The sequence below is a fragment of the Lactuca virosa genome, chromosome 5 (assembly GCF_052849685.1).
Source record: "Lactuca virosa cultivar CGN04683 chromosome 5, Lactuca_virosa_CGN04683_v6, whole genome shotgun sequence".
NCBI lineage: Eukaryota > Viridiplantae > Streptophyta > Magnoliopsida > Asterales > Asteraceae > Lactuca > Lactuca virosa.
Genome location: NC_136430.1, coordinates 71,605,996 through 71,617,835, shown reverse-complemented (window position 1 = coordinate 71,617,835; position 11,840 = coordinate 71,605,996). Strand labels below are relative to the sequence as shown.

At 39.0% G+C, this 11,840-nt stretch overlaps 1 protein-coding gene across 1 annotated transcript; it reads right to left on the bottom strand.

Moving 5' to 3' along the window:
* Positions 1–1,570: 1,570 nt before the first annotated feature.
* On the bottom strand, positions 1,571–3,039 carry LOC145117152 (uncharacterized). The gene is made up of 2 exons (XM_079053461.1): positions 2,879–3,039; positions 1,571–2,664 (listed from the first exon to the last, which is right to left on the bottom strand). The coding sequence occupies exon 2, from the start codon at positions 2,625–2,627 to the stop codon at positions 1,746–1,748; it is 882 nt and encodes a 293-aa protein (XP_078909587.1). The 5' UTR covers positions 2,628–2,664; positions 2,879–3,039; the 3' UTR covers positions 1,571–1,745.
* Between the last annotated feature and the right edge of the window lie 8,801 nt (positions 3,040–11,840).

Below are 11,840 nucleotides of genomic sequence, written 5' to 3'. Positions count from 1 at the left end.
TGAGTCCAGACACCCCCGAGGGTGTGTCCGAATCCCTCAAACCAGGGCTCTGATACCAACTTGTAACATCCCAAAATTTGAGGCCAAAAATTTCGTTTTTAATTAAGTGGTTTATAAATCAGTTTATCAAAATATTGCCAATATCAATGAATACATAAAACCATAATTTCATGTCTCAAACCAAATCATCTGAAGTAACGAAATATCAGAGTACAATCCCAGAAAACACTAAGCGGAAATCATCTGTGTATGTGTGATGCGCTGCTACGCCGCCGACTCCTTCCCCTTGGACGAGGAGGTACCTGAAACCAAAACTGAAACTGTAAGCACAAAGCATAGTGAGTTCCCCCATCATACCAGGAAATCAGGGTGTTACATTACCTTCATGCGTTCATAATATTAAGAGATTGTGAGATCTCCAAGAGTAAGAGTTTGGAGTTCCTGATCTAATTCAATGGCACGAGTTTGTTGATTATCACGCAATAAAGTTTCGAGATTTGTCCAAACAGTGTGAGCGGTTGCACCCGGTTTGAGGATAATGTTGAACAAGCTTTGAGTGACTGTTCCGTAAATCCGCATCTTGACTAGGTCATCAAGATTAACCCACACTTCATCCTTGTTATCTACAAGTTTGGAGTCTCATATGAGATGACCCTTGACCCCGAAACTGCTGCAGTGCGTTTGAAAAAGTTCTTTCCAGGCATCATAGTTTAGCTGATTGAGATCCGAGATCAGAGGAACATAAACTTTGATGTTGGTGACACCAAATGGTTTTTGGTTCTTGGATGATTCAGACATGTTAATGAGGAGTAGAATCTATCTGAGAAGGAAAGAGGGTATAAAAGAATTAATGGAGGGAGTAGAGGCCGATTGCAAAGAGTTTGACAGCGGCATAGGGTTTTAGCGAGAGAGAGGAAAGGATTTTGGCGGAAGTCTCTGATACCATGTAAGTGTGGTATTTTCCCATGGAATGGCCTTGCTATACATATATCCGGGACATACATACAGAAAATAGACATGCGTACATGGTATGCTAATAATAAATAAGTAAAAATTATATAAAAATACTTGAAAATACATGAAATCCTTTAAAAAAAATATATAAATACGTAAAAAAAATATCAAAATACATAAAAAATACTTAAAAATACGTTTATACATTATATACAAATTTTGAAGAAATCTATAAAAAAAAATTATTAATTTGAAAAAATTAACGATTTAGTTACATGACGTGCCGAAAATGTTGAAAAAAATTGAAGTGAAGAAATTTGCCCCCTTTTTAGGTTTTTCTATTCAATTTTTTTGGGATCAATTTTTAATTTTTCTAAAATAATAAGAATTTACTAAAAATTTCCATAAAAAATAGTTAGACAAACTTTGTACATGATTAGGTGAAGCTACGTACGTACCTTTTCATTACAAACGAAACATCAGTCATATTTTGAAATCTCAAAAACAAAAACACTATAAGTTTGCAAGAATGTATATATCATTTGTTATAAACGATAAAAATATACATACGTACCAACTTATTTTTCTTGATATTTTTATGTTTATAATCGTCCATTATCGTAGTATGTGGTATTTCTCTTCACACTAAAGCGAGTACAATATATGCTTGTCGGAAATATTGATTCTTTAATATTAATCGACCCAGTTACACACCATTTATAAACTTCATTACGAGAAACATTAATTATTACGTACTTACATATTTATCTCTTCTTCAAAATGCTAAGCAATCAACCATTGTTATTATTGCTTTGTGAACTAATCTTAGAATTCATATTCAACCCGAACGGTACTTTCACTTGAGTGTCGATGAGGTTGAGGGGTACCGGCACAAGAGAATTCGGTGGTACGCATGGAGAACTGGAGCTCAACAATTCAAATGGCATTACGTAAGGAGGAAAGAATGAAGGACTTGCGGGGCTAGAAAAACACGAGAAAATCTGTGGCTCGAATGGGGGAGCGGATGAAGAAGGGAATAGCGATGTGTAAGTATCTAGTTTTTTATCAGATCTTGATAAAGATAGGTTCGAAAACTGCTGATCAGAGTCCTGATAATTATAAGAATTCCACTTGTTTTCTATGATAACATCCTTCCCTTCCGTTCTTTGATGAGCATAGCTGGGAGTATTGAAGAATGGAGAAAAAGAAAGTATAGCTTCCTTCCCTTCCATTCTCTGGTGATCATTATTGGGAGTACTGTTGTAGAATGGGGAAATAGAAAGTTGTGTAGAATTGAAATTGTGAGGAACAATAGTGGGTGGAAGATGGAATCGCTTGAAATCTTCTGGTGCCATTTGCAGAGGTGGAAGCTTATCAATATCATCTTTAGTGACATCAAGCAACCAATCTATCACCTTGCTCGGTTGAGTTAACCCGAGCTGATCTTGAAGGTGATATAATTGAATAGCTGTAGGTATGGAAAGCCTAATTCTTCGGTCTCTCACTCCTTTAACTGTCCAAACCTTGCTATGCCTGTCTTTTCCTCCGAAAGCCTGTGATACCCTCACAATTCTTGGATTCTGGAAGCCTGCGTATTGTCTCGAGATCATATTAGGGTTTGATAGCTTTTGTCGTTTGGCATAACCTTCTTGATCATACGTATTGTTGATCATCTTACTTTTTGCACCATTGGCAGATTGAATCCTTAATCTGGAAAACATTCCAAAACATGGGTATTAATTGTAAGTTAGATTTATCAAGATTGAAACCCTAATTTTTGAAAACCAATCTAATTAACGACTCGGGAAAATATCACACAGTATTTCAACAAAATGAACGAGAACAAACAGATAACTTACGATCAATTTGTGACAGTTTCATTGAAAACTATACACGCAGATCATAATTAAGAAAATGAACTCACATTCGCTGGGCAGCTGTCGACTCGATCGTTATATTTACTTAGGAAATCAACAGTTGAACAAGAACAACCTCATTGATCTTTGCTGTATGAGCTAAAGAAGAGTCTCACTTTGAATCTTTCTGCTGTAAACCACACAATTCAAGAATGTTATCAACGTTGGTTTTTATTCTGTTGGTGTTGCACGCCAAAGTAAGAAATTAAGTCGACTAAAGATTGGAAAAGTTTGCATCAGTGGTGTCAATGTCACCGACAAGCGATGTAGATAAGTGTTCACCACAAACTGAACAATCTTTGATTGATGAAATTGGTTATATAGGTCATTCCGTTCTTTATTTCGTTACTACGTGTGAGTTAATATGGATGGATGGGGTGTCTCGGGTCGGGACCACTTAGCTCTTGTTGCAGAAAGCTACTTCACATAAACGATAGATCTTCATGATCGATACATCCACCTTAATGTCGCCAAGTTACAAACCCTTGAAAACGAAGCCAAATTATTTTGAATGCTTGGGTTACAAAACCCTAGAATTCTAATAACAATTTATCCTAGCTAATTTGGAATACTAAGATAAACACTGACATTCTGCAACAAACCCTAGTTTAGAATGCACGTAATCTAATTTGGGATAAAAATACTAAATTAAAACAGTATAATTCTAAATCATTCATCCATGCTGTATGAATCCAAATGTTAATTAACTAGCTGTTAAACTGGACACAAAATGGTGCATCAGATCTATTAATTACACATAAAATTTACAAAGTTTCACCTGACATGGATCTAAGCAAGTTATAATCACACTATCTTTTATTTTTAACAATAGCAACGACGTCTTATATTAAGAATGGCAATGAACAGGATGAGGTTAATTAATTTGCAGGATGGTCACCCTCAAGGAAAAGGTGTGGTACTAAAGAGGGATCTTAGATAGACCCTGCAAACATCAACTGTATGTGCAGACGAGGGACCAAAAAGTAAGAGGATCTTAAAGGTATCCCACTGGTGTTATTGCTCAATGGACCATGCATGCACCTCTATGTATTCTCGATCCAAGAAGTTACCTTTTAAAGTTTAACTTTAAGATAAAAAGATATTCACCGTTTATAAGGTTGAAAGAAGTGGCATATCCTCTCATATCCTTTTTTGTGCTGCCATATTACTTCTATTTTTCTTAGCATTTCATAGGAAGTAATAGCAACCTAACATATTAGATGTATTTTTGATTTTTTTTAAACTTAAATAAATTATATTTTTTCGTGCAGTACGTGCAGATATGATTAATAAGAAGTAAAAATATGATTGTTTTTGCAAAAAAATAATAATAATAATAATATTTTTATAAAAGTATACATTAAACTTTTTTTGGTAAAAGATATTAAATTTGGTAAAAGCATTCAAAAGATTCCCTTTGACCCCACTTTCTTTCTCCTTTCTCCTCTCGCTACACCGGTGGTGAGCCATTGTTGGCGAGCCCCTTGGTGCAAGCCAGGGGCGGTATTCAACGAGGCAATCACAAACTAGCGATGAGTTTGGCAAGCCAATGACATTCTAAAAAAAGTTGTTCTTAACAATATTATTGTAGCATCCCAAAAATTTAAACCAATTAAAACTTTTCAAAACAACCCATTTACTAATAAAAGTGTTTACACAAGCATTGTTTCCAAAACATTATTTAAAAATCAGTGTCTCCCAAGATCAACGACATAAAATCAGGATGTGTAAGGTCACGCCTTCGCCTTGTCACGGTCATCTGAAGTACCTGAAACCATAAACCAAAACTCTAAGCACGAAGCTTAGTGAGTTCCCCCAAAATACCAGCACATAAACATAACAGTTAACATATACAACAACATGTCGGTTCCAATCAACCATCAGGTTGGAATACCGCAGGCCCAATCAACTTCCAGGTCCAGTCATCCTCGGGATGGAATACCCCAGGTTGGAATGCCAATAAACTATAGGTCCAATCAACCATCGGGTTGGAATACCCCAACCCAATCAACCATCGGGTTGGAATGCCAATATACTATGGGTCCAGTCAACCATCGGGTCGGAATACCCCATGCCCAATCAACCTCCGGTTCCAATCATCCTCGGGATGGAATACCCCTCGGTTGGAATGCCACTATACAACGGGTTCAATCATCCTCGGGATGGAATACCCTCTGGCCCTATCAACCATCAGGTTGGAATTCCCCCGGTCTGTTGGCTCACACACATAGCAGTAAAGCCTCAACCACCAACCAAAATATATACACATATAACAGATAAACGTATGACCGGCCAATAAACTATCAGATAGATCTACAGATCACTACAACATAACATCATCCTATATAACAGGATACCTATCTAACAGATCACTACAACACGATAACATACTACCACATAACAGGATATCTAATCCATTAGGCCGGCCTTGGTGCCTTCGACCTGCAAGTACGGTGAGGAAAACTCACCTCTTGATTTGATCAATAACTGATGAGGTCCCGACTCCGAATCTCAACTCTAAATGTCACCTATCCATCCAAATGACCATTTTTCAAACATAATCCAAAATACCCCTTGGTCAAACTTGATCAGACTCAGGTAAAAGTCAATATTCCAAAAATTCAACCGAATCAACCCAGTTGAGTACGCCCACCGTACTCAGTTGTACGCGACTGACCTAAAAATCGTCTAAACTTCAAACGGCCATAACTTCTTCATTCCACCTCCCTTTTCGACGTTCTTTATATCCACGGAAATGTATTGAAGAGCTCTACAATATTATCTAAATATCTTGGACTAAAAACGTCTCGAACAAAAATCCATATTTCACGCAAGAACATGCCTATGATTTTTCCCTTTATACCCTTCGGCCCAAACACAATTGAAGGGTAAAATCTCTTAACTAACAATGCCTCCTTCCACAAGGACTAAACTTTGCCTCCTTAAGGCCCAAATCCCTACACAATTGATTTCCTGTCCACAACCCAGAAATGGCAGGAAACAGGATGTGACAATTCTCCCTCACTTAAATTAGATTTCGTCCTAAAAATCCGTCTCGGTTATGATTTCTAACAACACCAACATATTCTATAAACTCCCTTTAACCATTTCGAAATCAATGCATCTTCTAAATAAAACTCGAGAGACCACTCGGAAATCCTCGACTTCTAACAAGCAACCTAATAACTTAAAAATGCTCAGACGTAACAATTTTTTTTCTCTCCCTAACTGCATGACCCAACTTCCAGAGAGAACCACACAAATCGGGGACTCTCAGGCTTGCAAACACCGAATCAATTCTATCAATATGCTTCCCTAGACCGCAAACCCATCAGATCTAAATTTCAGAACCCATAATCCAGGACTGACATCCATCCATTCATTGAATCCACCCCTTGCCTTTGAGTATGATCACTACCAAACACGCGGAAAAGAACTCAAACACATCAATTCCAAATCCATAAGATGTATCATAAACCTTTAATAAAACCTTGACTCCCTGTCACGCCATTTCCAACCACTGCTCCTACGAGCAAAGATGAGAAATCCAAGAATTTTCACATTTTTCTCCAACCCTTATCAACTCAGGTGTACCCCCACCTAACAAATCACTCGAGACATCCACAAAGAACTTCATGATTCGAAACTTCATAACTGATGCCCACCCTTGATAACCAAACCCCTAATAACATCTTGCGAACAAACAGGACTTATAATGCAAACACTCCGCAAAGACTTTATGTTGCATGACTGATACTCCCAACCACCCTTAACTGTTCACTCTATTCAAACCAGTTGATTTGTGAGTCTCCCGACTTCCATCAATGCGTCAACACCGAAAGTACTACAAGTAGAAGAAATCAACAATCATGATCACTGTGCCCACAACCTATGTCTGGAAAAATCACGACCGGCACCACAGGGGCCTAAAGATACTCAACCTCATTCCACCTCCTTGCAGGAACCCAAACAACGCTAACCGAGCGTAACAAAGCCATACTCTTTTACCACACACAATTCCTTTCACAGAACAACTGCTACCAATGCAAAACCCTACGAAATCATGGTCGCACACGACCCTAGAATAGGATAAACGGTCGTACTCTTGATCCAATTCAAAGGCTATAACCCAAAAAGAACCAATCATATAATTCGAACCAAGCACTCCATTAATATCTTGACCAACCCATATATACCCCTCTTGATAATATCTAATAAACTTACCCTAATACACACCCTTAGGGAACCGATAGCCTCATCCAAAAAAAAGGGGGGGAAAATACCAGAGTTCAAATGAAATGACAACCTCAATCATTAACAGAAAACATCCTCACGATCGATCGAAACAAGATCCCATACTTGATTGAAACTGAACAGATTCCACCAATACATAACTAGATCGAGAAGATTTCCAATGTGATCCTGGATGCTACCAAAACCTGAGCCTGCTAGGAACCAAAATTCCATGCGACCATTGAGGGTAAACATACCCGGAGACCAGAGGAACATAAAACATATTGAACTTGATGATAGGTTGACACATCCATTGAACTTCGATTGTCACAACTCGAACTTTTGGAGAACCTCCGTTGCATGATGAACGAAATGGCCAATGATCGAGGACGCATTGACATAGATCTAATGAACCAAAACCTGCACGGAGCTGAGCATACCCAAACTGTGAAACTGATTTGATGGTCGACCTCTGCCCAAGCTAGACTATAAATAGAAATCCATACAACGAGCTGACAATTCCCTCAGCAACCGATACTAAACCTGAGTGATCCTAGCGGCTCCTCATCTAGTCATTGGACCCCCCCCCAAAGGAACCATTAGTTGCAACGAGCTCCTTGACCAACTACTTTCTGCTGAGAGAAAAATCATGTATCTCCTGAACACATACATCCGATCACCACTTACTAAATACCCCTTCCTTGACCATCCTGAACCGAGATTCCACATACTCGCACTGCAAATCCCTATGAGCCATTCTTCCAACATCACGAACTCGAACAGATCGCTAACCCTCCAGGTGGAATACCCAGTTCTCCCCCACTTAGGGTCCGAACTACCACCCATTAGTTTTTCAACCCAATCATATCTCAAACCGGCTTAACCGGGTATAACCATACCTGACCCTCGAAGGTATAACACACGCATGATTGTTTTCTAGATAAGGACCAATCAAACCTAAAGAGAATTATGAATTTCAGCTAAAGACCTTTGAAATTTCCAATCATACCTACTTAATGTTAAGAAAATCATGCAACTGCATAAGTCAAACACCAATTTACTATCTAAAACATACCTTCTTCTCCTGCAAATCCAAACCGTCAATCCGGTACCTGACCTTCCTATATCCAAAGAACACGGATCCCTGATCACATCACAAAGCATCTATACCACATCAATTCTCTTGCGCACACCCACGCTGATATATTGTTGCCAAAGTCCACGACCAACATACCCCATGGTGGGTTTACATCCAATTTTTGAAAATCATAAGTCTGCTCACTCCTTCTCCGAACTCGAAAAACTGAAACGGCATAATCCTTGCCACAGATAGCGACATTCCCTTCCATCAATCACCCATTTCACTTCCAGCTGCAACCCCCAAGCCGATCATAACAATCGTTTCATTCTTGAGTCCCGCGATTCGAATGTACAACCTCGATCAAAATCCTCGATACCTTAAAACCAACGAAATTATACTGGTATGCACCATTCAACCCAAACCGACCTCGCCACTGAGGCCCAAAACAATTACCAGACCCATCCTCATGCCATAGCAACCATAACCAAAAGATCAACATATACAGAACCACTGCCACAAATCATGGTATCAAACCATGTTATCTTCCCCTACCAGCCCTTAGAATCCAAGAAACTCTCCTCGATTCGAGTATGGATCATGTGCTTCCAGTAGTACGGGCACAATACTACCTTCCATACCTATCCATACTTTCCTCAAGGACCATCTTGGGTCCTCTAAGACCTACTCATAATAATACTCCCAATACCTGCTCAACCGCGAAACAACCGCACTAGAATACTTCCTAGGCTCTCCTAGGATTTCTCCGCCTCCATGTCATCAGCTGCTGAAGGACTCCCATCAATGTCAGCCAACCACTTCATGAATACAATTACATGCAACAAAACTTAAAAAATATTTCGACTAAAGGACCCAACCCTACAACGATTAGACTCAAACGAGAGCTGCGCAATAGGGCCAAATCCTTCGGGCTAAGATTATGAACCTCCATAGCATGTATTCATTTGATAGTTAGCTCACATCAATGTGAGTCCCATAAAGCACAAAGCAAGCAACATTCGAGCAGCGGAGTCGAATGACACTAAGACACAATGAAATCAGACAGATCCTCATACTGAATTCTCGATCTCTAAATCCCAGCATCTCGGATACACGTTCATCCTTACCTCACTCTCTCAATAGTGGCTAATAATTCTCACACTGACCTGTCATGCACTGCACCCACTCATGAAACTTCCACCAACCCTGCAACCACTCGTGCATGCTAATCATACATAACGTTGGATCCCATAGACAGTCCAATACTTGACTCAACCCTAAGCCCTTAATCAGACAAGAACACAAAGTAAAGCTAAATCAAACATTCTCAGGCTATAGAATATTTGTTATGTACAACTATGGTGTACATACCAAGCAACTACAGTAATGATGTCAATTTCATATAAGAAAGAACCATAGGCTATCAGGCACCATATAATCAGGCAATTCTATCATGCAATTCCTGAAGATCCCTAGCCTATCACTAGCATGTTGTTCTAACATATCACAATATCAGATAACATTGTGGTAATTTGGGGTCTACTTACTGGCTCCGGCTGATCGTACACATCGCATCCTTTCTTAATTATTTTGAAAACAATTTTTGAAAATCATTTTTAAAACCCCTTTTCATTTCATTAGTTTGATATTGGATTCACACGAGTGTTCCTACAATTCACTCAAACCAAGGCTCTGATACCAACTTGTAACATCCCAAAAGTTTCAACCAATTAAAACTTTTTAAAACAACCCATTTACTAATAAAAGTGTTTACAAAAGCATTGTTTCCAAAACATTATTTAAAAATTAGTGTCTCCCAAGATCAACAACATAAAATCAGGATGTGTATGGTCATGCCTTCGCCTTGCCACGGTCCTCTAAAGTACTTGAAACCATAAACCAAAACTGTAAGCACGAAGCTTAGTGAGTTCCCCCAAAATACCACCATATAAACATAACAATTAACATATACAACAACATGTCGGGTCCAATCAACCATCAGGTTGCAATACCCCAGGCCCAATCAACCTACGAGTCCAGTCATCCTCGGGATGGAATACCCCAGGTTGGAATGCCAATACACTATGGGTCCAGTCAACCATCGGGTTGGAATACCCCAGGCCCAATCAACCATCGGGTTGGAATGCCAATATACTATGGGTCCGGTCAACCATCGGGTTGGAATACCCCATGACCAATCAACCTCCGCGTCCAATCACCCTCGGGATGGAATACCCCAGGTTGGAATGCCACTATACAATGGATCCAATCATCCTCGGGATGGAATACCCTCGGGCCCAGTCAACCATCCGGTTGGAATGCCCCCGGTCTGTTGGGTCATGCACATAGCAGTAAATCCTCAACCACCAAACAAAATATCTATACATATAACAAATAAACATATAACTGGCCAATAAATTATCAGATAGATCTGCAGATCACTATAACATAGCATCATCTTATATACCTGGATACCGATCTAACAGATCACTACAACATGATAACATACTATCACATAGCAGGATATCTAATCCAATGGGCCGGCCTTGGTGCCTTCGACCCACAAGTACAGTGAGGAAAACTCACCTATCGATCTGATCAATAGCTAATGAGGTCCCGACTCCGAATCTCAGGTCTAACCGTCACCTATCCATCTAAATGACCAATTCTCAAACACAATCCAAAATACCCAAAATACCCCTTGGTCAAACTCGGTTAAAATCAGGTAAAAGTCAAAATTCCAAAAAGTCAATCGAGTCAACCCAGTTGAGTACGCCCAGCGTACTCAGCTGTACGCTTAACATACGCGACTGACCCAATAATCGTCCAAACTTCAAATGGCCATAATTTCTTCGTTCCAAATCCATTTTCGACGTTCTTTATATCCACAGAAAGGTATTGAAGAGCTCTACAATATTATCTAAATATATTGGCCTAAAAACGTCTTGAACGAAAATCCATATTTCATGCAAGAACACGACCTACAGCTTTTCCCTTTCTACCCTTCGGCCCAAAATACAATTCAAGGGTAAATCTCTTAACTAACCATACCTCCTTGCACAAGGACTAAACTTTTCCTCCTTAAGGCCCAAAGCCTTACACAATTGACTTCCGGTCCACGACCCAAGAATAGAAGGAAACATGATTTTACAATTATCTTCTTCTTTTTTTTGGGGTGGAAACAATAATATATATATTAAGCAAAAGATCTAGGCTAGCCAAATCTAACTACAATAAATTAATTGTCATGTCAAAATAAAATAAAAATACATGGAATAAAATTTTAAGCAAGAGATAGACACGACATGCACCCAAATCAACTAATCCAAAACAGCTATTGGAACTAAGTACAATCAAGTAAACAAATGGCTTCTCTATGTGGTTTTGCCTACCTAAAAAGACGTCCATTACGGATAATATTCCATAACACCCAGAAGAGTCAAAATCAACGAGTGTACTCTAAAATTACCTAGATACATACCCTAGGCCGAGACCGGGAGTACTAGGGTTAAGGATATCGAATTTAGAGTAAGTTAAGAAAATAATCCATGTGGTTTAGCATAATCTACATGTTTGGTCCTTAATTCTTTTTCTTAACTCGGACAGTCCTCAAGATGTAATTTTTTTGCACGTTGAGTCCCTACCAGACATAAAATTAC